This window comes from Phalacrocorax aristotelis, chromosome 15 (genome assembly GCF_949628215.1).
Source record: "Phalacrocorax aristotelis chromosome 15, bGulAri2.1, whole genome shotgun sequence".
In the NCBI taxonomy this organism is placed as follows: Eukaryota; Metazoa; Chordata; class Aves; order Suliformes; family Phalacrocoracidae; genus Phalacrocorax; species Phalacrocorax aristotelis.
Genome location: NC_134290.1, coordinates 5,374,530 through 5,398,424, shown reverse-complemented (window position 1 = coordinate 5,398,424; position 23,895 = coordinate 5,374,530). Strand labels below are relative to the sequence as shown.

General features: G+C 47.4%; 1 protein-coding gene across 1 annotated transcript in view; it reads left to right on the top strand.

The window, feature by feature from the left end:
• The window catches only part of RTN4R (reticulon 4 receptor), a 79,288-nt gene extending 55,811 nt beyond the window's left edge, over positions 1–23,477 (top strand). Inside the window, exon 2 of the mRNA XM_075110300.1 lies at positions 21,425–23,477. Within this exon, the coding sequence (XP_074966401.1) occupies positions 21,425–22,854 (1,430 nt within the window). The 3' untranslated portion in view covers positions 22,855–23,477. The remainder of the gene's footprint in view (positions 1–21,424) is intronic.
• Positions 23,478–23,895: the final 418 nt, after the last annotated feature.

The window sequence follows — 23,895 nt, the reverse complement described above, 5'->3', positions numbered from 1 at the left end:
ATATGGAGATGTACATCTGATCTTCTGATCTGGTTGTCCAGTGACATTTGTTTGACCAAACCTGAATGTCTACATCTAAGCGAGTCATCTCTGCACCCTTTGCAGTCAATGGAGTCCAGAGCATGATGTTTCTCTTTCTAAACACCTGCACTTTCCCAGCTGAATTGTGTCCCAGAGTCTGTAGCCCAGACTGATCGGATCCCCTCCCTTAAATTAGAATAGGGAAATGCAACTGCATACATCATCTAATCTCTAGGACCTGTGGTACACAGCAAATCCGTGCTTGCATCGGAGCTGGCCATTAAAAAGGGGGAAACAGTATTTTGTGAGATTTATGGCTGCCATGGATCATCTCCAGGACCCTTTTTGGAGGGTCCCTGGGCATCACAGCCCATCCCTCCAGCCAGTACCCAGCATGCTGCTGCAGGCAGGAGAGCCTCTGCTGCTTCTGCAGCTGACACCAGGTCCATAAATCACTGTACCCCCTCCTGCCTCCCTGCCCTCCCCAGGAGTACTTAAATCAACTCTAAATGAACTCTTCTAAGGAAATGTAGGCAATCAGTGGTGAATTATCACAAGGCACAAGGGCTTTCTTAAAAGCGACAGGCACTTACTGGTCATCTGGACTCCAGAAGGCACAGCCCTTTACATAAAAACCCACGGGTCAGACTAAGCAACGCCTCTGCTGCGCTTCCTTGAGCAGAGCCTGCACTGGCAGGTTGTCAGCATCTTCTTCCCTCCCTGCTGTCCTTTCAAAACATCCTCTTCAATATGATCCCTGTGCATTCTGCTCTCCCTTTTCAAACTCACTTTTGCTAACTGTTTTTCAGTCTGAGGACAGTGTGTACTTGGGCTTCGGCTGGTTTTGAGACCTTCTCGAGCTCTTTCCGCACTACGCTGCTTGGAGCCACAGGGAGGCTGGCTAAAATTGGAAGATCATGGAAAATAGTACCCTGTTGCTCAGGAAAGGGGTGTCACTCTCTTAGAGGGCGGTGTCATGATTTGTGAGCCTGCCGTTGAGCCTTTCCTGGTTCACCGTGTTTGCAAACAGCAGCTACAAACCTCAGCTTTGAGTAGGGAAAGAAATTCACAGAGAACAGTTTGGGACATTACATTCACGTCCTTCTTTCTGAGGTTTGGGGAGATAGGTGAGTTAGCATTTTCTTCTTCTTTGCCAGAAAAAAAAAAAAATATTAGCATTAGAAAGAAAGCTATGGGTGACTCCTGAATCCAGAAGCTGGAACTTCAAAAATCTGCTAAATATCTTAACATCAGTGATAAAATCCTGAAAGTTAGCAACACCTGTAGCACATGCATGGCCACACATCTCCCTGCCTTTGACGGCTGGGCTGAGGCTCAGGTGGGACTCCTGCCCCTTGCCTTGCCTCCCCTTGCCTTTCCTAAGCTGTACAAGTGCGGGGGATCCAACAGGATCAGAGCAGCCTATGTTTAACGCAAATACAAGACATTCATCAATAGCCTGATCCGCTAATTTCCATGTTGTGTGGTGGCAGTGAGTGACAGCTCTATAATCTCACTCACGGAAGTCATCATGTGGGTCATATTCTGTCTAGGAAACCACAGGTAATGTTTTGACTTCCTTTGAATTATCCTAGTTTAAAAGCGTTTCAGAATTCCCTCTTGTTTCATCTGTAATGTTACGGTCAAGGGAGTTGCAATAAAATGTCATCCCTCCCCAAAAATATTCTACCTGCAGATGAGAGCTGTTTTGGTTTCTGAGTGGGTGCAGAAAGTGGGGCGAGAATGGGAGTTCAGCAGGGGAGAGATTGCAGGAGCAGCCGTAGCGCACAGTTGTGTGGCAGCTGTTCAGAAAACAATGTCATAAAAGAAAAGGATGGCAAACCCTTGATGACACCCCCCCTCCAAGGCCAAACATCATTTCACTCAAGCATTTATTAATTATTTCTGAACACGAAGCCTGCCGTATTTGGTGCCTAACGATGATACTTCTCTGGCCCTGGCCGCTCTAGCAACACCAGCTCCCCTGCCCGCGGTGTGCTGAGCTGTGTGACCCCGCTGTATAACAGGGCAGAGCAGCTATTCCCGCTCTTCAGGGCACGTGGCATCCACGTGCTGAATTCTTAGAGCTTCTTAGGTACTCAGTGAACACTAACTTCAGACGTGAAGTTCGTGAATCTTATAACTTTCTTCAGTCTTGGGTAAGGGAGGGTACGTTCCCACAGCACAGTGACATGCAGGGCAGCAGCTCCAGGCTGCTGCGGGTGGTCGGGGTGTTCTTGTGCAGGATACTTCTCTCCCATAAAGCTCTGGCTACAAGTGCAGACATAGGCTTCATCGCCTCTGTCAGTCCCACTGGCACCCACCGGCAGCTGTGGGGTTGGGACACCTCTGAAAATCAGGCCAGCAAGGAATGAACTCCAAATAATTCATGCTAGCTTGAGGGTGAAGCCTGCCTATGCTTCTGCCATCAGGGGTGAGAGATTTAGGAGGCAAGACTGAGTCAGAAAGCCCTGTGGTCCATGCTGCCTGGCTTCCTGGCTTTCAACAGCCCCCCCAAGCGATGTACTGTTGTTGGGGGAGGATGGGGGAGTGGTGCTCTGCAGTTTCCTCTTCTGAGCCCAGCTGCAGCCAGCAGTGCAAGGATCCTGAGGGAGCAAGCAGAGGACAGCATGAGCTTATTGACTGAGCACACAGTAGGGGAGGGAGCCCTTTTTCCTCATCCCTCCTCAGTGGAGAATTTCTGACTTTTAATTCTCAGATGTGCCATGTCAAATACAAAAGCAGTCCTCTGAGCAGGGACTGAAACAGACCTTCTCCCTTCTGCTCTCTGTCCCGGTCTCAGGTTCATCTCCTGCCTCATTCTTTGCAAGCTTTTGTTTTATTTGTCTTGGCAGACCCATGCTCAACACATTTCATTTTTCAGTCCTTCCTTCACATTTCAGTCCTTCCTGCTGTGGTTACTGATCCAGCCCTTCAGCATGCTTATTGGTTCCTCCTGAATCCGCTTGGATGTCGCTATGCTCTGGAGAGGTCAGACGCCTGAAGTTGCTCCCCTTTCTCTGGAGTCTCCCACCAACCATTGAGATGCTGCTTAGTGACACACAAGTATAGCTTTAAGCTTGTGAATTTGCCAGGGAGGCGCAGGTAGACATGTTCAAGTTACATAGAGCACCAGGTCTGTGAAGGAGCCTCTCCTTGTGCTGTGATGCTCCTACGTCATCATTATGAATTGATGCCACTGGTGTCTTTTGCTAGAAACTGATTATTTTTAACCTGCACGTGGGATCTGACAGCTCTGCTCCCAGGATATATGTGCCTTGGACCAGCCCTGAGTAGCTGCTGAGGAATGGCTCTTCTCTCTGGGCAGATGTGCGGGGCCACCACTTTGGTGTGGGAGCTCACCAGCTTTCAGAGCCTGGCCAGTCTAGCCAGTCTGTGTGAAGAGCATCGTCTTGCACCACTGTAATGAGAACTTCAGCTGATCATCTTCAGAAGGATGTTCTTGGTTGTTAAAAGATGACAATTTATACTCAGGAGCTTTGCTTTCCACCCTTTTAAATAGTCTTTCTGTTCTCCTAGGATCTCCCTCATGGTCTGTCCACTAACTCACTAATGTAAAAGGTGTCTAAAAACATATAGTACTCTTTATATGCAAGAATATCTCAATTTACTTATTCATTTTTGCTTAGGTAGGCAGTCTACCAACATCTGGTTTTGCTTGGGAAGTGTTGTGTTTGGCCACCCCCTCTAACTCAGTTCTTCCAGAGACCAGACTGGCATACCAGGGCTGTGAATGTGACTGGGATGGCACTGGACCTGGTTGTTTCCAGTCACCTGGATTTCTGGAGCTGATGTAAATGCTTCTGGTAGTCTAAAGTTGTTTTCTCTTTCTAATGTCAGAGTCACTGGAGAGACCATGCTCTAAAATGTCAGATTATTTGTACTTTCTTTTGGGGATAACGGGTCAGTGACTTCATCGGAAGTTCAGCTCAGACCATTGCTCTTAAATGTTGGTCCTTCTCGATGTCACGTCAGTGCATTCCTTAGTTTACATTTCATGCAAATATGATTTGAAATGTTCTTGATGATCTTAGACAAAGCTATGATACCTTTCCTCAACTTTGCTGTTATTTCAGGTAGTCCACAGAGACAGGGTGATTGATGGTAAATGTACGCTGAGGTCCAGCTGACCTATTACAAGAAGGGTGGGTCAAGAAAATGCAGAAGAGCCAGAGGTGACGGTGTTCCCCTTTAGAGGATATGTCACTGGTGTGGAAGGCTAGGTGGGATCTTCCGCTCCATCAAAGCCAATTCACTATTTTCTTTAAAGTACCACATTCTCAGTATCTTCCATATCCACCAACCCAGAACTAAATTGAAGCCTTTTGGTCCTCCCCTGCTATCGTGAGGGTTCCTTCTCTCGGATTAGGTTGTTTATAACTAGCTCATAAGTTAAAAATGCTGATTTCATTTGTCTCCTCTGCTGAATTGCTTGCGTCTGGATGTGATCTGATCAGTGACAACCGTTTATTTATACATATGTTTATTTTTAAAAACCAGTACCTTACATCACCCATTTATTATTTCCTGTAAGGCCGTGCAAGTCTCAGTTGCAGCAAAGCTTACAAGCATCTTAGCAGAAACCTTGTGTCCCTTGTTGCAAGTGCTTTTCAATTCTCTCTTTCTCTTTCTCATTTAGTTTTTCTTCCCAGTCTCTCGTAAATGTCTTTCAGCCATGGGCTTCCCTGGTATTGTTGTGATTATCAGGAATGGCTGAACTCCCCTTCAGGCATGAGGGCTCCCATGGCTCTGGAAGCTGTGGGTCTGCTCCTGCCGACATACAGAAATTATTTTGCCAGCATTAGAGAAATTGCTTTGGCTTTGTTCATTAATGCTACTATCAAGTCTTAAAATTTTTTTCAGAGATTGCCATGTTGCCTTGTCTCTGTTCTCCGGTATCTGTTTCAAGTAGTCAGTCATTTGCCTTGAATATCTTCTCCCTCGTTTTTGAAGTTACTCCCTTCAGAAATTGTTTTAAGTACACTTAGTCTCCCTCTTTCTCAGAGAGTTGTGTCTCACATTTGCTTTCCCTCTGGAGAGAAATTTCTGGTGTGTCACAGGACCTGACTTTCGTTGCTGTTATTTCACTGGCCGCTCGGACTGCAGCTGGCCTTAGTTGGCAGATTTCGGTGATGTTCTGCCTCGTGTGGAGCAGAGCTGAGGGGGGACAGGGGACATTTATTACCATCTGTCATGGCCTGGGAGTATTTATACCTCTAAAAGGTGATAGATGTCCCAATTTCTCCCAACATTTTCCACTGAAAAATTTATTTTTGTGGAGCATCAAATGTCCTTCCCTTCCCTTGCATAAGGATGACAAAAAGGAGGCCCCATAACATTGACCTGTGGTGCTCTGCTAGTCTGAGTGATGGTTTTACATCCAGATGCTCTGTTCCAATCTAACGCAGAAACTGAGCTGGGACTTCTTTGTCCAAAACTTTCTGGTTTTATTTTTTTCCAGCTCTTTGCAAACAACCTGCCTAGGGTTGGCCTGGTGTGTGCTTGATTCATTGACTCGCTGCAGCTCTGTCTTCATGTGGGTACCAGCCTGACTACACGGGGTAGGCTGTCATCATACAGCTCATTTCTGAGGTTCACATTTGAAATAGAGAGGATGGGCAACATGCTTTCCTTCGCGGTCTTTCCATATCTCCTAGTTGGTGAGCCTTGCTGTAGTGCCTGGTAGGGCAGTTGCTCCTCCTTCATTTTAGTTAATTTACTGTGCTACACTGCTTCCTCCTGTATTTTTCCAGGATTTGGCAGCCTTTAGGACACACAGTGAAGACATTCCAACCTGTGCACAGAGCTGGTCCTCCAAGTTCACCTGTGGATAACGCCCTTCTCTCGCCGCTTCCATAAGTTTCTTGGTGTTTTGGTTAAGCAAGAACATCAGAACCTAAGAGCTGTTGTAACAGCGATCAATAATAACAATTGTGTTCTTTCTGATAGTCGCCAGGAGCCCCAGGCAAGAACTAACATTTGGCAATATAAGCACAGAGCAAAAATTCACTCCCAAGTAAACCACCTTCCCTTCACTCATTATCAGCCATCATCTTGCAGCTCTCTGGCAGCTCCTCAGATGCAGCTCTTTTTATCTATGGTCTTTCCCCTTCACACTGATTAGCTGGAAGGCTGATCATTTTCCCCAGAAGTAGCTGCATTTTTCTAGCCTATATCAATCTGCCATTTTTTTCCACAACCCTCCCTGTCATTTATCTATCCCCACTAATGCTGAAAGCTTCTCCAGCTCAGTAGCTCAGTAGGGGCAAATTTAGTTAGCCTGCTATTTTCTCCCATTCTCATCTAGGTCATTAATGTGAGTGCCTAATGAGTCTGTGTCTAATAGTGGTCCCAATGGCCCATCACAGCACATATCCTCCTCTTGATATATCAGCGAGTTAACATTAAGCTTCAACTGGCATCTTTCAGCCAGTAGTAGTCATTCCTCCAATCCAGCATGAATTGGTGTCTCATGTAATGTGTCAGGAGTGGTTGATGCTATAGTGTGTGTTGTCCATCTGCCTGTCTTGCACAGCCAGCTGGAGATGAAGGTACAGGTCTGTGCCTCAGGTCAGGCGTTGGGGCATACAACAACCAGGACTCACCACATCGGGCTTATGGGTGAAACCCATACACCAAAGGGCACCCCGGCAAGCCTCTCCATACTCAGCTGGCTAAGCAAACCCCTGGATGCTGAGGCCCATCAATGCCGGGAGATGGAAGTGTGCACCCTCACGCTTGTAGGTGGCAGGAAAATTTATGTGTCATTGCCTTCGCAGGCAGCTGAGATGAGTTTGAGAACTTCTGTGGCGGTTGCATTTTAGGTGCTGAGAGCTCCTGGGGAGGTTTGCCACTGCGAGAGCTACCCTTGTCCCAGCAACCGGCCACCATTGCTGTTTCACTCACCTTGCTGCTCTCCAGCCAGCTGGAGACTAGGGGATGCTGCGCTGTGGGAACCGGCCAGAGTCCTGGGGAAGATGAACAGGAGGGCATTGAACTTGTTTGATTTCAGTTCAGGCAATGATTTGGAATAAACCCAGGCATCGTGCTCCCCCACCCCTACCACGTCATGGGAAACCCCAGACAGACCTTCCAAATCTAGGATTAGCCGGGTCCGATAATAGCCTCTGGGCACCAGCAGCTAACATGAGGGCTGAGAGGCATGTGTCACCTTCAGCAGGCTTTAAACATGTAAGAGGAAAAGAGAAAGAAATAGCTGCTGGATTTTAACATTAAAAAATGTCAAACCATACATTTGGGAATGGAAAAAACTTAAGGTGACCTCTAGACTGCTGGGAAAAGAGCTGGAATATCTTTATAGTGAAGGGGATTTAGAGATTCAGAAAGCATTATTTTAAGGATGAGGGACGCATGGTGGCTTCAGCAAAGGATGCTATCACCTGGGAAGAATAAAGATCCAGAAGGTGTTTTATCAATGCAAGACCTATGTGAAGCCACCAGCTGAACCCAGCAGCGCACGCAGCTGGAGACACACGGAGTGTGGATGGCGCCGGGGCAGGACACAGACCTCCCCGGCAGCCAGACCCTGCAGAAGTACAGAGGTGAGGGAAGAGCAAGGCTTTGCTCAGAGCAGAGGAAGACTTAGGTTTGTGGCAGTGTGAAGAAGGAAGGCTACTCTGTGGTGATGACTAGGAGAGGAGTGCAGGCAGGAGACGCTGCATATACACATCAGCAGAGACCAGGATAAAAGTGGTGCAAGGTCAAGAAGCGATTGCCCTCCTTTGGAAACAGCACAAGCTTGGTCCTTGAAGTACGGGGAAGACACCCTTCCTTGAGGTGACATTTTATCAGTCGGTGCAGGATTTGTCTACAATTTCCTTTGTTGTCAGCCCGATTTGCTCCGTCTGCTTTCCCCAGTTGTTTGGTGTGTCAGGCTGCTACTACTCGTTACGCAGCGCTTCTGTATGGTGCTGACCAAGTTATCCAACAAGGGAAGCTGTTTTGGACTTTTTCCTCAGCAAAAGGTGGGGGTGAAAGGGCTGTCACCCCAAATAACATCTTAGAAGCAAAATCGCAAGGCAGAGACCAAGGGTGGCAAAGCAGAAACGGCAGCATCTAAATCCTGGGTGGAAGTAGGTTTTCCTGAGGATGAAAGTAGTAACGCAGGAGCTTTTGGCTCTCTGTAATCAGGGTGAGATTGTCTGAGTTTGCTTAATGCTACATCGCTGAAAAAAAACCCTAGGGGAGGGAAGGCAGGAACAGAGGCACCAGAAGAAGAGGACAATCCAAAATTCCCAGCTTTACTCTGAAGTATTTGTGGTTTCCCTGTGCGAGGTCCCTGCTGGAGGGGGTTTGCTAGGATGAGACGGTTTGCTGGGCAGTTTTTGTGGAGTTCTGGTTTTGGGAGGTGAGAGTACTGAAGAGGTTTGTATGCCAAGGCTGGCACAAAGCACACTTTTTTGAAATGTATTGTCTGGATAGTGCCTGCTAGAACCGGCAGGGTTTGCTTTCCTTGTCCTCGCTCCTGTCAGACGTTGCACAAGCTATTTCCCCAGAGAAAGGAGAGTTTGCTTCCACTTTGGCAGGGAAAAAAGAGCAGGAGAAAATGAGGACTTATTTTTTTGTCTTCAAATCCACAAGATTTACTCTTCTTTTTCCTTGCCTTGCATCAAGTGTGAGAAATCCCAAAGAAAGTAATAGTGAATATGCTGGGATGAGCTTTCTCCAGGCTGTAAGAAATGGGATATTCTAGTTGTAAATGTATATAATTCCTATCAGGTGCCATTTTGGTGTCTGATGTCATTGCTCTTAACCTCAGGGGTATCCTGCAGGATTGAGCTTCACAGGTGCATTGTTGTGATTCTGAAGTAATTTCTACTCATAATTTGACCAATTTCTTCTGTTTTTCACTTCAGTTAATTCCTTTGATGACATGATTCATATTTCCCCCAAATCAGCAGTTGGTCCTTGGTCTCCCTCCCAGTGCTGAAGGAGGTGAATTAAACAAATAAAGATGGCAAATGAAGTGGAAAAAAAGTTCGCTTTGTATCATGAAATATTAATAGTCACTTAGTATTAGTGGAAATTAGTCCTGCTGCACTAAAACTGCTCTGCATGGCGTGACTGAATTGCAGGGTGTGAAGTCTGTGTCCCCATGGAGATTTGCAGGTCCTGGCTGTAGGATGAGGATTGCCTTCAATAAGCTTCATGGTTTGGTTCTTTTAATTAAGTAATGTGCTTCAGGGGATGAAGCAAAATGTATTGCTACAGCATCCCTTTCTCAGACAGGGCCACAGTGGGAGAGCAACGTGTGCCTTGCCCACTGTGGAAGAGTAAGGAAAGGGTATTGGTTTGACAGGGGTGTGGTGGAGTGACACGAACGCCCCAGTCCTGGAGAAAAACAAGTCTCATGGAGTCAGTGCTAAGAAAATGTTTTATTTTCTCTGGAATGGTCCTGAGTGCTTAAGGAGCTTGCCCATGGGGGCTGTGAAGTAGCATCTCCAGAGCGGGGTGCCCAGCTGAGGTGAGATGCCATCCATCAGGAGTGGTTTACGGAGAGTGACAGTAATCCGGCCATGGAGGGATGCGCGAGCCTGTTCCTAAGGAGTGGGTATGGGAGTGCTGTCAAAATTAGCTGACAACTTCCCAGTTCTAATTTCTTATAAATATCCGAAAACCAGGGGAATCCTAGAGGCAGGGAAGGCCAGTGCCCACCGCTGGTTTAAAGCAGTGAGTGGGAAAGCCCAGGAGGCAAGGAGAGGCTGGTCGGTTCGATCTCATTGCTGTGGAATAAAGAGGAAATGTTAACATAGCTAAAGATCAAAGGCATAGAAATATCATTAATTTCAACTGGTAGATTTCCCAGAAAGTATTCCTAAACCTAGTCAAGTCCTCAATTTTTTCTGATATTGTTTTTAAATATATTGCTGTCGCTATTATTTATTAATAATATTGCCACAGTGCCAGGAAGCCCCAGGCATGGACTAATGTCCTGGTATATTAGATGTGGACAAAAAAAAAACCCAGTCTCTGATCATTTATCTGGATTTTCATAATATATCTAGACTTATGTCAGGCACTTGATTTACTTGGTCGAAAATATAGTCTCTATTGAATCAATGGACAGTTATTAAATGGATTAAGAAACAGGCAGCTAAAAGCTCTCAAAATGTGATTGTTGTTGGAGGATCATTGCCGAACAAGCTGCTCGCATGGTAGCTTTGCAGGATTCAGCTTTCACCCTGGTGTATTTCACTATTTTCATGAATGATCCAGAAAATATATATGAATTAGTTGCCTGTAAAGTTTGCAGCTGACTCAAATTTTGCCATGATAAATAATGATGAAGGCAAGTCTCTAATGCAGAGCAATTGCAATTGCTTGGTAGACTGGCAACAGTGAAACAACATGAATTTTAATACAGCTAAATGCTCGGTCATCCATCTCTGAGCGCAGAATGTAGGCCACTTTGTCAGGCTGGGAGACTGCCTGCTCGAGGGCAGCGACTCTAAAATTGATTTAAGGGCCATATTGGATAACAGGTGCTTATGAACATTTAATGCCCTGTAGTGGTGAAACGGATGAACATGATATCTGGATAAAGAGGGGGAGGCGAAGTCTGCATAGGGAGTTTTTATCCACCTTGATTAAAAAGCAGGAAGGTGCTGTAATCTACGGTAGCTGTAATGAGACCAAAAGGCTGGAAGTTGAACCTAGGGCTTTCGGCATGGAAATCTGGTGCAAATTCCTGGTGGCATACTGTGGGGTCTCTGAACTCGGGGCAGAACTCTGCTGTAAGAGATTTGGGCAGCTCAGCCAGGCACCGGGGGCCGCTGCCTTCAGTGAGGGTCAAGCCTTGCCTCAGTGCAGGCTGAGATCCTTTCCCCATTGCTGCCTTCCCAGTTTCCACGCAAACAGAAAGGTGTATCATTAGCATCCTGTTGTGTTCTTGTTTAGCTCGGCTTCACAGAGTCTGCACATCTCAGAGAAACACATTGATGGAGTTATGGGCGTCGTGTTCCTTATCTGGTGAGAGTGGATGAGAGAGCTGCAGAAGGGCGGGCAAGCACGTCTAATGCTGAAACGGCAAAGGAGACAAAGCTGACACCCATTCAACAGTAGCGGTTGAATCTGCACACTTATTAAAAATCAGTCCCAGCTTTTATCTGGGAATGAAAGAACGAGCCGTGTGAACGTGTCAGCGATGTGTGCCAGGGAGCTGGGAGGGATGCCAAGAGAGACAGAGGAAAGGAGGCAGAGGAGGGTGTACGGCTAGGCTGGGCTTCTGTCCCACCATGTGGATGGAGCGGCCAGGTATCCAGGGGAGCGCTGAGAAATGCCCTGTGTCTGCACCACAGAGCTTGTTGTAAGGCAGCTGCATGGTAGAGACCTTACATTTCGTTGCGTGGCTCTGCTACTCCACCGCCCAAGGTGACAGCTCACGGGGTGCTGTGGAGAGCTTGGGTCGGTCATCCAGGCTCAGAAAGGAGAGCATCAAGTCGTGAGCAGGGTAGAGAAATATGACCCTCAGTCAACCATGTCTGATCTCATCTTTTCATTTCTAGCTGGTCTTTGAAAAAGTGGTTGCGTCTAAAATTGAAGTTAAAATGCTTTCCCTCTCCCCACCTTACTTGTGTTGCCTGGCACATTAGCTCCCAAGCTATTTCTGCCGCTGCAGGTGTTGTCTGTGTCCATGCAGACAACCAAACTGAGGTCATGGGAAATTTTGGGAGCAGCTTTTCCTTCCAGGCTCTTTCCTAGAATTCATTTCTCCACTCCACATTATCTGCAGATGCTGGGTCTGTAAGCAAAAGCTGAGATAAGTGTCATTTTAGAGGAAAACCGAGAAAAATGCTGCCTGGTGCAATGGGGCACTTCCAGTGCTGAAGATGTGGGGGTGGGATTTGCAGCTGCCGGGTGGGGTGCAGTCCCAGATGGCTGGGGGAGAGCAGGTGTAAATGCCATCTGGAGCTTTACCTCTCCTTTCTGTGAGTCACTCGCACACAGTGCTTTCACCAGTGCCAGGTTTGGATACGCAGGAAACTCTGCTTCTTAGTAATAATGTTTTGAAGCATTCCTGAGATACTCTGGGCTCCACAGGAGATCTAAGTCATCTCAGGAACCAGAGTTTACTTCCTTTGGACACCTGTTTGCCCCTGATTTTTTAAAAATACGGCACAGATAATACTAAATTGTGTAGGAGCTAGATGTGATTCACAATACGTATTTTCTCACTTCATTCTTCACAGTGTGAGGGTTGAATGGTGGCAATATCATATATGACCCTGTTCACGCAATATGCTGGATGTGTCCCATCCAGATAAGGTAGAAATGAGGGTCATGGCCGCTTATGATGCCCTCACCCACTCTGCTGGGGACTGGCCACAGCTTGTTTCGGTCTGCTTTCTTAGGCAGCCTGGGATCTGCTAGGATTTACTGGGCTGGGTATGGATTTTAGTCATATGACACTTTGCAGAAGGCAGTGTGGCAGGGACAGCTATCATGATACATGCCATTGGTGGCCGTGACTTGGAAGAAAGGCTTCTGCAGGTGTCTGTCTACCCTTGTTCTGCTGGCTGCCCTGCAGCAAGCCTGCAGCCTTCCCAATCCCCTTCCTTTTCCCTTCTCCATGCTAATTTCTCCCAGGGGTGCCATAGGTGCTCCAAACGCTCCTTGCAGGCCATGTGCTTTCACCTTCCCTTCGGGCACTAGGCATTTTCTGCCCAGACCTCTTGCCTCTCATCTGACATCCACATCAGATGTTTGCCCTGGACTTCTGCCTTTGTCACGGACAGTACCCTGCATTGGATATCTGCGTGGCATTTTTGCCTCTCCTCCAGCTATTGCCGTAGTATTTGGTAACTGGCACGGTATCATGTCAGACTCGCTGCTCGGAGCCAGATCCCTACAAATACCATGTGCTCTACTGGGTATAGAGGCTGGTGCTGGGGTTACCCTGGGGGAAGCCGTGGTACAGGGACCTTTGCGGCGTCCCGCTGGTGGGGGGCACACTAGAGAGGGCCAGGAGCAAGGCAAAACCAAGACTTCGTGTTATGTCTTCAAGAGAGCTGAACATGGGCATGGTATTCCAGTGTTAAGCAACATGATCACATCCTGAAAGGGGACAGACTTCTGCATATAGTGGGGAAACCAGCTTGTTTCTGAGGAAGAAAAAGGGAATACTGGGAGAGCTTGGATGGGCCAGCAGCATCTGGGACCTACACTATCTGCATGGAAAGGACCAGGGTTGAACAGTTTCGGGTCCGAGACTAAATGCTATAAACCCACATAAGAGGCCTTTTCTACAATTCTCCATGTTTTTACTTTAAGGTCATAAGCTTTTCCCTTTAAAAGGTCATACACTTTTCCCTTCCAGGTATGGGATAGATAGTTGGAAATAAGACAGATGGAAAACATGCAGATTTATTACATCTTACATGAGAACAGCTGAAAATTCTGCCTCTGCTGATAGAATTGGCAGAGATTTAGTCCCACCAGGTGAGGTGGCAGACCACAGAGCTGGCAAGAGTGCTGATTGAAGCATGGCCTAGGATATCCATAGGGTTTTCCTATGCCTGTCCATAGGAAGCACTGATAACTAGGTCAGCTTTTTAATGCCTAAGAGAATAACCTCATATCGAAGACATAAGCAAAGTTTACTCCTCTTTTTATGTAAACCATTTTAAGAAGCCTCTTTAACCTGTGTTGGTCGGTAGGGATTACCGAGTATCCTTATTTTTGTGAACTACTGCTGCAGCTTGGCTGCTGGGTCAGGAAGATGTCGCTGCTACAACCAGCTTACATTTTAAGATTTGGGCACAACAGTGAACTATGATAATATTTCTGCTTGAAGGATAGTGGATATTTGGGCACATGATTTGTTGCAGCAAGGGGTTTCACAGTAAAATTCATAACCACAGACTAGATGGCAGATGCAATTCAGCATTTATAAATACCGAGTAATGTACACTGGCAAACAGCCCAGACCCTTACCTAAACAAAGACAATGATGGGCTCTAAATGAGCTATTGACACTCAGCAAAGTGATCTTGGGGACTGTGGAGGGCTCTCTGAAAAGCTCAGCTTGATGCTGAACGATGGCAGGCAGAGTGCAGGAGCTCTAAGGGACAGAGCAGGACATCTAAACCTCTGCATAAGTCCATGCTGCAGTTGAATCCCGGGTACTGTTCTCCCATCCCAACAGTGAAGAGGACCTGAAAAAGATGCAGAGAAGTACAACAGAAATAGCTGGAGTAGCATTCCTACAATGACCTAGGGCTTGGAGAAAACCTGAGAGTGGAAAGAAGGTTTCCTAGTCTGTTAAGGAGACAGGGAAATTCTGCCTTGGGCAGGCCCTGGGCCACTGTTTGCCTGGAGCTTGGGGAAGATGCCAAGGCAATGCTCATACCACTTAGTACTGCCTTTCCATATGCATCTGCTCCTGAACACTGTGTCGGACCAGCCCAAATGGGCCCTTAGGTGGCTCCAGTGCAGCTCTTCTCACATTCTTATATTATAACGAGGGCTTTTCTCTTTCTCATTTCCTGGCCTCACAGGGCACTACTAGACTATAATAATTTATATTAGTGTTATTGTTATACAGGGACCTAATGACTCCTATATTTAAATCCCTTGATATTTTCCCCTGTGTAGATTTCTTGTGACCTTTTCTTTGAGGTTCTTTCACACCTCCATGGCTTGCAGCAAGACTTTGAAATTCAGCAGGAGGAAAACCCTCTGGCTAGAAAAGAGGTTCTTTCTTTTTTTTTTTTTTTGCCTTTTTTTTTTTTTTGCTCCTTATCAAATTTGTATTCAAATTGGCTGAAATAGAAACTGTTAACTATCACCTTTTCCTTTCTCTCACTGATGGTGCTGAGGAAAGTGCTGGCAAACCACCAGAAGTATAACCCTGCCCAAATGTTGTTAGGCTAAACTGATGCTGCTGCCAAAATGCTGGGAGCGCTGGAGAGCCCCTGGCAGGGATGGGGAGCACCTCCAGCCGGGAGCTGCTTCGGCACATGCCCGTGAACGGATGGAGCTGCCCTGGTTAAGGTTTGTGCTGCACTCAGCTCACGTAATGAGTCATGTAGTGCAGCCCTAAGCAATGCTGAAGAATCAGCATTAAACCCCTCTGGAGATTTGTGAGGATGGATTCTAAGAATTGCACATGATATAACTTGCTTTTACCTTCTTCCCTTAAAAATATCCCTACAATATTAAGTCAAAAAATCACATTAAGGGAGTATGATTTAGGGGGAAAAGATGAACACCTACAAGTTAGGAAATGGCACATCTATTGCCTCCATCCCTTGCCTCGATGCATTACGGAAATGACCTTTCATTTCTAACCACATATGGTATTTTTTCTGCTGAAATCCTGCCTTGTTCAGGGTAGAGTCTGGATATACCAAAGAGCAGGACTGAGGCTGTACTGCCGAAGGGAATGAAGAGCACGACGGTCCCAAAGGTTAATGGATCTGGATGCAGTCCCAGAGCATGTGGGATCAGAGTCTGTACCTATAGGGGTTAGGGGTGGAATTCAGGTACCTAAACATTGCTGCCTGCTGCCATTTATATCACACCCAGCTCCAGCTGCTGGAAGAGCAGAGGTCTAGAGGAGCTGTCTCAAATCTGCCAGCACTTGTATTAGTGCCTCAGACCCTCATGGGTGTCTGAAAGAGAATTAGCTGCCTACTTTTAGGCAGATGGGATTCGGCACAGGAACAAGACGTAGGTTTTTGGCTGTGAAGTGGGACTCCGAGCTACAGCAACAGCCTGAGGAGGTAGAGCTGACCCAGTCAGCTGAGCCTGGAGAGCAATTCAGCAGCCCAGAGCAGGCACAGAGCTGTGGTCAGCTCGCTCGCTCCAGTGACAACACTGACTATTCGCCTTGACAGGGGTGCCTGACACCATGACACCCCCATGGAGCTGCAGATATGCCACAGGCCCTGCAGCAGCCCAAAAACATTATGCTGCAGCTGGCTGAGGATGCTTGCACGGCAGTGGGCACTTGTGTGCTGAGACCTGCTCGGTTCGTACCTGCTCTGGGTCCTCAGTGCCCCAGAGTTGCAACACTGCTTCTCCCAGGTGCTTGTGTAGTGGCAGAACATCACTCCTCTCCCCTCCTTCTCACCCTAAAGCCACTCCAGCTGCGCATCATGAACCAGCCTTCCTCTCTGCAGCAGAGGGAGGAGGCAGCAGAAGGGAGAGAAACTCCAGCCTGGGGTGAGACTCATCCAAACCAATTCTCCTTCCTCATTCATCTCTCAGTTCGCCTTTAACTTGAAATGCATAAAAGTGCTGCCCTCTTCCTTTTGGCACGCACACACTCACACACACAGACACACCTTTGGCCACAGGACAAAGCAGGAGCCACTGAAGCTGCTTTGTAGAGTGTCTTTCAAAGCCATGTGCTGAATTTCAAACAATATCAGTTCAGAACAGAGAATTAAGCAGCTATAGTGTCTCCGTACTATAAACAAAGGCAAAATGCTGTATGCATCAGCAAAGGGCTTTGTATTGTGAAGTACTCCCTTTATGTCCAACCAGGAGAGAATTCAAATGATTATTGACCCCCCACTGTAGGAAAGCCACATTATAATATCTCCAAATCAATAGAGACAAGTGCAGAGCCGCAGAGAAAGGCCACGGCTCTGCAAACTGCAGAAAATTGCATTTTGCTTTGGCCTCTTAAAAAGTTTGCAAAGCATCTATTAGAGGCCCCCGGAGCCTTTTTCTTTCTAATTGCCATGTTTGACAATGTGATCGCACAGGGGACTAGCGGAAAGACAGATAATGGACCCACTTTAATTGCTTCCCAGTTCCATGAGTCATAACACTTCTGAGATGGCAAAGGGGAAGTGCGGCAGTTTGACTGAAGGAGGTTTCTGGCTTTTAAGAAAGCTCTGGAGGAACAAATGCTAAACTCAAAGCCAAAGTCTTGGAGGGACTGAAGGTTCCAAGTACTGGATTTTCTTTCATCTTTTGCTTTTGATTGGAACTATCCAGTTAGGTTTTAATAATATTCTGGAAGGGGTAGGAATGGCTTCTTGTCTAAGAGATGGGGGAATGGATGTCATGTCAAGACCCTTTTACTCAGGGGTGACCACTAAGGTTGAATCCTGCAGGTGGAAGAGTCCAGCAGGTGGTGGAGGGTCCGGTGTCAATCAAGTGGTGGGAGCACACTGCATATGCAAAACTCTGGATGGATTTATCTGACAGCTTGAGGGAAGGACGCTGTAGTTCCCCACTGGGAGCTGGGCTTGGCACATACTTCTGGGAACGGACACACAGTGGACCTTCTGACCTCCCTCCTCCTTGTGACACCAGTGAATATGTTCCGTACTTCTGGCCTAAGGGCAGGGTGTATTTTTAATGGAAAAGGAAGGAGCCCACAGCCAGAGCTGAAGCCAGCACTCCAGGAAAACAAATGATAGCTTTTGCACATGCCAGCCAGGCTGCGGAGTAGCTGGGGTCTTTCTGCCCACCTGCTCTAGATTCTTGTTGTCATCTGCCCTCAACCAGGGCTTTGACCTTTCTGCTCAGGGCAGCACACACAGGGACCCCTCAGCATCATGGACACTGGCTGCCTCCCAAGAGGAGCAGAAGCCTGTGACACTCACACTGTTCCTGGCAAGTTTTAAGCTGTGTCTGTGTGATCTTTGCCTGGCCGCCCTCTGACTGTCTTCATCCTTCACCTCTGCTTTGTGCCAAGGGAAATAAGTTGCAGCATGGTGTTCAGGACAGTGTACAGGGTCTGAGCACTGCCAGGATGTGTCCCAGCCTCTCTGGGGATGGACTGGTTTGCCTGGGTGCTGCCTTCACCTCAGCTAGACAAGCCCTTAGACATGGTGGTTGCAAAGCAGGGGAGGAGGTTTGGTTTTAGCAGCCTTCCGGTCCCAGATCCCTGCCTTGTACTCATCCCTGTCCTAAAGTAGTCACCTGGCACCTGGTCGGAAAAAGCAAGGTGATTATTTGCCTGGAATTGTACGGATGAATCTACCCTGGTGCAAGGTCTGGATGGCTCATGGCACTTGGTGGCCATGGTGGCCTGGGACACACTGAGCACAAGGCACAGCTACTAGTTGACCAGCAGTGATGGAGAAGCTCCTTGGAGAAGCAGGAGGAGGCCAAGGCATGGTCCGGGCCTGCAGCACCACCCTGACTTCCCAAGGCTGCCTGTGGACTGTGCCCACTCCTGCACTTGCTTCAGGCCCTGTGCTGGCGGGGGAACTACGATGACTGCTGGGTGCTGAGCTTTGTCATGGATCAGCTAGGACATGGCTGAGCTGCATGGCAGGAAACTAACTGGAAAAAAGCTTTGGGAGATGATTGACAGTAACTGTCTCTGGTAGGAGTTGTTAATCCAAGCAGCTCAAGAACACCAGGTCACTAATTAGAGCACACAGGCTAGCCCTGCCTGTAATTAATTTCCCTATGCTGCTCCACTGGTTCAGTGCAGGATTTGCCCCTTCCCTTGCTGGGGAGAAGCTGTAGTGTTCCTCCAGCTGTGCACACACCCAGAGGCTGGGACAGGACCTTGCTGCCCAGCCCCTGGGCAGCTCTGTCTATAGGAAAGGGCCGGTGGTGCACGCTCAGGGCACAAGCGATCAAGTGATCCAGAGGGTGCAGGAGCATGGCTGTCGGGAGGAGCGGCACAGGGCAGGGCGGTATTCATAGGCGTTGCTTGTTCTGCCAGCTGCTTCGTGTTCTCTCTGTCGCTCCCCATGTAGACGTGTATTTATTATGCACTTGCCTCCCCTCGTTAGGAGCTGGAACAGGAGTGTTGTCATTGTGATTCCTCTCCCATAGGAATGGTTCTTTGCATTCACTCTGCTGTGAGCGTGTCACATAGTCATAAGGCCTGTGGGATGCATCTGGCTTGTGGTTGGATTTTCCCCAAGTAGGCTGTATCCCCTGCAGTGTTGCCAAGGCAGGGAGGAGCAGCTGGGAAGAGCCATGGAGCCTGCAGCAGTGTGTGTAGCCCAAGCGCTGTTTTGCTGGGGTGGGTGATGTTGCGTAGCTGGGTGAATCCCATTGCTCCACTGCCACCACAGCCCCCATCATCTGAATTGCGAAACTGAACAAAGAGGCTCCAGAAAGTTGTATTTCTCTGGCTACCGGTTTTCATTATCAGCTGGAGAGGAATCATGCTGGTCAGAGAGTTGCCAGCATTGTTTTAATTTCCCAAGAGTCTCCTCTTGGTGTGACATGTCTTCAGCAGGGGATTTCAGTTCTCTCGTGTTACTTTGCTCCATACAATGGGACGTGATATGTCAAAACATGTCAAGCCAGCCAGAATGTGTCATAATACTGCACTCAACACACTGCCTTCCAGGGATGCTCAGCAGCTAATAATATCAGGCTCAAATTATCTCTGCATGCTGAGCTGTTATTTTTACTCCCATGTGGACTATGATATATAGGAGTCTTCTGCCCGTATTGGACTGTTGGATCACCAGAGATTTATTAGCTGCACACAGTGATTATTTGACTGCAGTGAAACTCAGGCCTGGGATCCCAGCCTGTTATTGCAGAAAAGTGACTTTCCTGCCTTGGCTTCTACAATACCATTTTTATTGCTTCGGTAAACAGTTTGGTGAGATTTCCATATGATTTACTCCTTTATTGTTGGGGTTTGAAGTTGCTACTTTGTCACAGAGATGATGTGATTTCATTAGCCCCATGACTGCCGTTCAGGCTTTTCTGTGAGATGCAACTTCTGCCTCCAGGATTTGGCTCCATGGGAGCCAGCACGCCGCACCATGCATGCATGGCTGGAAGTAAGTGGGCTCTCTCCAGTCTCCCCGGTTTGCCCCAGTCTGCCCCAGTCTGCCTCGTTGCCTCTTTCTGCCTGACTTTTTGAACTCTGCTGTTTTACCTTAAGGTGTAATGAGGCATCAATATGCCTGAAAAACATTGTCCATCTTTCAAGGAAGAAAAAAACCTCCCACAACAGCGAAGAGGGAAAGCTGCTGTTGTCCCGGGGCTGGGGATCCCCAGTGATGGGGAGGAACGTGTCTTTTTGCCAGAGGTGCTGTGATGAGCTGGGAAGGAGACACACATGTCTCTGCTCGGACATGGTATTTCACAAAGGGAGCCTCCTGCTGCTACGGATGCTGCCCATTCATTTTAGCTCCCATATGTGGTTTAGAGGAAGCAGTCTAATTACTTGCTGCTAATTGCTGGTAAAGCGCTGCTAAAACTGTCTCTCCCCGCTGCATTCCCCGACGTAGGTAGGAAACAGCAGGTCTCTCAGCTGGAGGTTCACGCTGACCCTCACTCCCAGGTCCCCTTTCGAAGATGATGTTGGCTGCACAGCCTCTGCCTATCCCTGTGCATCCTCCAGGCCTTTTCCCAGCAGCGCAGCTGGGGCTGGTGAATTTGGTGAATCAAAACGTTTTCTTGTGATTCCTGTGCAGCTCCTGAGGAAGCGGGTGGTCATTGCCATGAAAAAATATTCCTCACAGGGCCTCTTCAACCCTGGTGGGCTGCATGCATGCTTGGGACACACAAAACCTACTTCGGCCCTGCAAACTTTGAGGAATCCCTGAATCAAGCATTGCACACGAATTCCTCCACAACAGTACCGCCCTCTGTGGAAAAACATGCTGTTTTCTTCTCTTCCTCGGTGGCTGCACAGATTAAAAGGGAAAAAGGGAAGAGAGGGAGGGAAGCAAGAATACGTGGCATAAAGGTTTGACCAAGAGAAGGAAAGGATGCTCTTGGCCCCGAGACCTCGATAGGCAGGTCTGACCTATAAGTTATGCTGGGAATCCCTCACAGTTATTTCTTCCAGGAAGATCAGATCAGTCAGAAATTATCCATGGAAAGTCACAAAAGCCACATCTCCATTTTTCATTTTGAGTGCAATCTGGGGACACCTGCTTGTTTTGGAGAGTTGTTCAATGATGCCGAAAAGCAAGGAGCTGCGGGCACTGCTGGAATGGGGCGCAGAGTTGCCGGTACAGCCCTGTGGCTGCAGGCATCAGCCATAGCTGGGCAGATGTTTTCCCATAGGCTGAATTGTGCTAAATGCGCCTCTGGCAGAGACAAGTGGCCCCCCAGAAGACAGCCCCTTTGCTCAGAGGTAAGCTCTTCAGAATAGCGTTTATGTTAGATGTGCGTTCAGGACCCATGACACAAATACATAAAGATCACTCTCTTTCGCCACCAAAGTGTGAAAGGCTGAGGAGGTGCTCAGACATTGTCGCTACAAATGTATATTGATTTTAACTATTGTGTTGAGTGGTAGAGCATTTTTAATTCTGCATTTTAATTGTTTGGCTCCCCTGGCATATGTTGTTTGTGGTTAGTGGCAACACACTTAGAAGGGTGATTTTCAGGCTCATCTATTAGTTGCAAAGGAAAGTGCTCTCCCATGGCCCTGGCTAATTTGCATACTATTTTTGTTATCCTTTAGGAAGCAAACTGCTGATTTTGGTGCTTTGCTTGAACATCCAGTCAAAAGTAGAGTCTTGCCCCGGGGCGTGTGTATGCTACAGTGAACCGAAGATTACAATAAGTTGTCAGCAGCAAGGACTGACAGCAATCCCCACAGAGATACCCATCCAGAGCCAGCGCATCTTCTTGCACAACAACAGGATAACCCTTGTGAGGTCCACCAGCTTTACCTCCTGCCGCAACATGACGATTCTTTGGATTCACTCCAACAACATCAGCCTCATTGAGCCTGGAGCCTTCTATGGGCTCAACAAACTGGAGGAGTTAGATCTCAGCGACAACACGAACCTGAAATCTATCAACCCTGTCACTTTCCGGGGTCTTGTTCACCTCCACACCTTACACCTGGATCGCTGTGGGCTCCTGGAGCTCTCCACAGGGCTTTTTCGAGGGTTATTCTCCTTGCAATATCTCTACCTTCAGGATAATAACCTTCAGAACCTGCTGGATGACACCTTCATAGATCTCGCAAACCTCACCTACCTGTTTTTGCATGGTAACAAAATCAAGAGCTTGTCAGAGAATGTCTTTCGCGGACTAATCAACCTTGACCGGCTGCTTCTGCACCAGAACAGGGTCAGCTTGGTCCATCGACGGTCTTTTCATGACCTTGGGAAGGTGATGACCTTGTATCTGTTTAACAACAACCTGACTGTGCTCACGGGGGAAACCATGGCTCCCCTGGTGTCCCTCCAGTACCTGCGCTTGAATGGCAACCAGTGGATCTGTGACTGCCAGGCTCGGTCTCTCTGGAATTGGTTTAAGCAGTTTAAAGGATCGTCTTCAGAGCTAGAGTGCCATCTTCCCCCCCGCTTGGCAGGGAGAGACCTCAAAAGGCTGCAGAGTGCCGACTTGGAAGGATGCGTCGACTCCTTCAACCAGATACGAACAAGCGTTTTTAGCACTAAGACCAGATCTGGTAAACTGCCAACCGGGGTCCCCCCTCTTGGTTCCCATGATGGCTCCCCAAAGTGCTGCCAGCCAGAAATGGATAAATCTTTTATTTATGAAGCTAAAGGCAAGTCAGGTCCTTCTTCTCACAGCAGCCGGCCATCCTCCAACAACCCTCTCAAGGATAAGGAGAACATGTCCAAAACCAAGTACGTTGAGACAGACCCTTCCAAAAATGGCAGCAACAAGCAGATAAATGATTCCCCCTTTGGGACCTTTCCCAGCATTGTAGACCCTCCATTGACCAAGTTGAAACCCGAGTTTCTAGAGCCTATTGAACCTTCCACAATCCCAACCAAAAAGAGGCAGGGCTGCTCTAAAAAGAACAAATCAAAGGCCCAGTGCCGCCTCACCCAGCAAGGAAAGAGCTCTACGTTACAGCTCAGCCTAAGCCTTTTGATCCCCTCCTTGGTGTGGAGCTTACTGTTATTCTGCTAAAATTAACTCTTTTCCTGGGTTGATGACACTTTAATACTAGACTTTTGCTGACCTCCATAAATGTTGCAAACAAAAGCAAAACTACCATCCACCCTGAGAAAGCTTTGTTACACAAAAGTTAACTGGATGCCTTTATTAAAAAAAAATAACAAACAAACAAACAAACAAAAAAAAACAACAAAAAAGACAAACACCAAGATGTATATAATTTATTTGTCCTGAATCCTGTGAATTATACCTTTGGTCTTCGGAACTGCACTTGCCCACAAAGCAGCTTTTGCTACATCAGATGGTAAAGAAATATTGTTTATTTACAGGAAAAAAAAAGGTGTAAGAAATGCTCTGAAAAGAATGTCTAAAATCTGTTTGTAACTTGACATCACACTGACCAGTATTGCAGGTTCCCATTTGCAGAGGTAATGAATTTGATGCTGTTTTAATCCTATGTTTATGAATATTGCAGTTTTTCCGTATTCATTCCGTCACACCATGTTTACGGGCAGCATTTGTTAAAGAATGCTACCTTTTCCTTCACGAGATTGCAGTATATATAGATATGCATTTTATTTTACTTGTGTACAAGTATACAAAAAAAATATAAAATAAAGATTTCTTTTTCCTAAGTGGTTGTCATCTGCAAGGGGTGAAGTACGCTAACCAGCTAAAAAGGTGAAAAATTAAAAGGATGTTGAGTGATCCATGATCTGAAGGCAGGTTGGGCATTTAACACGACAGTAATAAATAAGACACACTCAGCGCGGTTATGCAATCTTTAACTGGTGGCAGCAAAGGGTTTCCTTGCACGAAACAGGCTCTGCTAATGCTCCTGTTCCCTTCGAACTGTCCCACGCATTTGCCCGACATCATTCATATTTCAGGATGCTCAGAAGAGCAGGAAATATTAGCCTTGCCTCTTGGAGCTGAGGACTCCAGGTTGCAGGTAGGGGAACGGTAGTAAGCAATCCCAAGAAGTCGGGTAGGGCCGTTTTTCTTCTGATATGCACAGGCAACTAGGCTCAGCTCTATGATTAGTGAATCAGA